At 51.9% G+C, this 2,948-nt stretch overlaps 1 protein-coding gene across 3 annotated transcripts in view; it reads right to left on the reverse strand.

Moving 5' to 3' along the window:
* LOC107102788 overlaps positions 1-2,948 on the reverse strand; it is an 11,237-nt gene that overhangs the window by 5,336 nt on the left and 2,953 nt on the right. For 2 of the 3 annotated variants that reach the window (XM_015402218.1, XM_015402217.1), the window contains exons 3-4: positions 2,533-2,591; positions 1,698-2,460 (exon numbers count right to left, since the gene is read on the reverse strand). In XM_015402218.1, coding sequence (XP_015257704.1) covers positions 1,698-2,460; positions 2,533-2,591 — 822 coding nt within the window. The remainder of the gene's footprint in view (positions 1-1,697; positions 2,461-2,532; positions 2,592-2,948) is intronic. The other variant, XM_015402219.1, reaches the window with a different exon arrangement.

Here is a 2,948-nt window from a genome sequence, read left to right on the forward strand (position 1 = left end):
CACCAGCAGAACCAAGAGCAGAACCACCAGCAGAACCACCAGCAGAACCAAGAGCAGAACCACCAGCAGAACCACCAGCAGAACCACCAGCAGAACCAAGAGCAGAACCACCAGCAGAACCAAGAGCAGAACCACCAGCAGAACCACCAGCAGAACCAAGAGCAGAACCACCAGCAGAACCACCAGCAGAACCACCGGCAGAACCAAGAGCAGAACCACCGGCAGAACCAAGAGCAGAACCACCAGCAGAACCACCAGCAGAACCAAGAGCAGAACCACCATCAGAACCAAGAGCAGAACCACCAGCAGAACCAAGAGCAGAACCACCAGCAGAACCTCAGGGTCATTCTCTGTTCCAACTGGAACATTAACGAGCCAAACATCCATATTTTCTAAATAAAGACAAACTCTACTTTCCTGCAGCCTTTGCTAACAAACAGACGCATCTATTTAAACATCCGTAATTTCTAGATAAAAGATAAAGTGGATAAAACTCAGTTTGGAGTTCTGGAGCATAAATCAATCATCATTATCATTACTTACCTACTTTTGACAATAAAAATTCTACATAAAATTATATTAACAAGCACTAATATCTAAATAAATTGATTATTTGCTAAGTTTTTATCAAAACTGTTATCTTTGATTTCCCTGCAGACTCCTAGATGACCTGCAGAGACGCATCATTTTCTCTTTAGCTCATAAAACACAAAAAGAAAAGAGCAGGAATTCTGTATCCACCATCTTTGATGTTAGAATATCGATGTTTTTAATTAACCACAAAAAATATCATGTTTAGAATATTGAGAGAATTACTGCTGCACCGTCTGCATTAGAGAGGAAAAATGGTAGGGGGGGCCACAGGGGGGGGGGCGATGATTGGCTAAGGGTGGCCATGGCCCCCCCTGGCCCCCCATCTAGCTCCACCCCTGCAGTTAACTGAGTTCTGTATAAAGTTCACTATAAAGTGCCCGCTCTATCGTGATGGAGAGATTTAGGGGTTAGAGCGGACGGTCGGACACAGGAAGCTGGTATGAGAACAGCAACTTTTAAAAGAGCGTGCACGAGGAGATATGGGCTCGTGCACGGGGAGAAATGGGCTCGTGCACGGGGAGAAATGGGCTCGTGCACGGGGAGAAATGGGCTCATGCACGAGGAGATATGGGCTCATGCACGAGGAGAAATGGGCTCATGCACGAGGAGATATGGGCTCATGCACGGGGAGATATGGGCGCGTGCACGGGGAGAAATGGGCTCGTGCACGAGGAGAAATGGGCTCGTGCACGAGGAGAAATGGGCTCATGCACGAGGAGATATGGGCTCATGCACGAGGAGAAATGGGCTCATGCACGAGGAGATATGGGCTCGTGCACGGGGAGAAATGGGCTCGTGCACGGGGAGATATGGGCTCGTGCACGAGGAGAAATGGGCTCGTGCACGGGGAGAAATGGGCTCGTGCACGGGGAGAAATGGGCTCGTGCACGGGGAGAAATGGGCTCGTGCACGGGGAGAAATGGGCTCGTGCACGCCCTCACACGCGTTTAATAGGGATTCCCTGTAGGAGCAGGTACAGGGTTGTGCATGTACATTTTTTTTAAAGTGAAAATTTGTGAAAATCCTCCGCTCTACGTCTAAAGGGCGTCTCTTTGCTGAACGTCTGACAGGTGAAGCTGGAAAGGAGCTCCAGCTAAACGTACCTGTGCTGTGAAGAGTTAACGACTGAAGGCAGAAAAACGTGGGCAGGTAGAAACTCAGGACCCTGAGAGAATCCCATCCGCAGCTTCTGATCTCCAGACGGGTGATGCGTCCAAACGGACACGCTCCGGCTGAGGCGGCGTCACATGGACTGAAGGTCCGGCAGAGAAGCTGAGGGCTGACATCAAAGCTGGGCGCTGGAGCTTGGTCCTCCTCCATCTTGGCTCGCTTGCATGAAGAGACGGGATCCCTCTGAGCGTCTGAATCTGTGGGTTCAGCACCTGGACCCTCGTGGATCCGGTCTGCCTTGGCAGAACCACCGCAGCACATGCGTTGGTCCAGCTCCGGGTCCTGGTACCGGGATCCGCGTCCCTGCAGGAGCCAGGCCAACCCCAGCGGACAGTGGACGCTCAGCATCAGGTGGGTAGAGAGGCCGTGGTCCAGCAGGCGGTGGAGGACGTACAGCGCTGCCTGGGTTCTCCTGTCCGTCAGACACAGGCTGCTGACATGGACGCTCCTGATGTTCTTCTCCAACAGCGCCAGCAGGTGCTGCCCATCAGAGGTCAGCGTCTGAAGGGCCTCATGGATGGGGGGCATCAGGATGAAATGGCGAACGCTTCTGGCTGCCGCTCTAAGGAAAGAGCTGGACTTTAAATGCGCGCTGTTCCTTAAAACGTAGCCGTTGGTCAGTCCGTAGAGAACGGCGGTGAAGAGCCGCAGCATCACCTCGTGTTTGGCGTCCTCCTCCGTCCTGAAGTCTAACGCCTGAAACGTATCAAAGGTCAACATTAACTCCAGATCCACCACTTCCAGAGCGCAATAAGGCGGGACACGTACCCGGCTGGAGCCCACCAGCTGCTGAAGGACTTCCAACCATCTGGGAAACGTGGAAAACCCTAAAAGGGAAACAACAGCTGTGAGGATGGGTGGGAACAGCTGCCATGGGAACAGATGCCATGGGAACAGATGCCATGGGAACAGATGCCATGGCAACGCCTGACCAATGACGAGGACAGACTACGCCTGATGATTGGACACCAAACGTTATAAGGTGATTCTATGGCTGAGGGGCGTGATTCTACGCACCGTTAGTGGCAGAGTGACATCATCCATCCAATCATCCATCCATTCATCCATCATCATCCATCATCATCCATCCATCATCCATCCATCCATCCATCCATCATCATCATCCATCCATCCATCCAATCATCCATCCATCCATCCATCCAATCATCCATCCATCCATCCAT

Source organism: Cyprinodon variegatus, unplaced genomic scaffold, assembly GCF_000732505.1.
Source record: "Cyprinodon variegatus isolate N-32 unplaced genomic scaffold, C_variegatus-1.0 Scaffold1320, whole genome shotgun sequence".
NCBI classification, from domain to species: domain Eukaryota; kingdom Metazoa; phylum Chordata; class Actinopteri; order Cyprinodontiformes; family Cyprinodontidae; genus Cyprinodon; species Cyprinodon variegatus.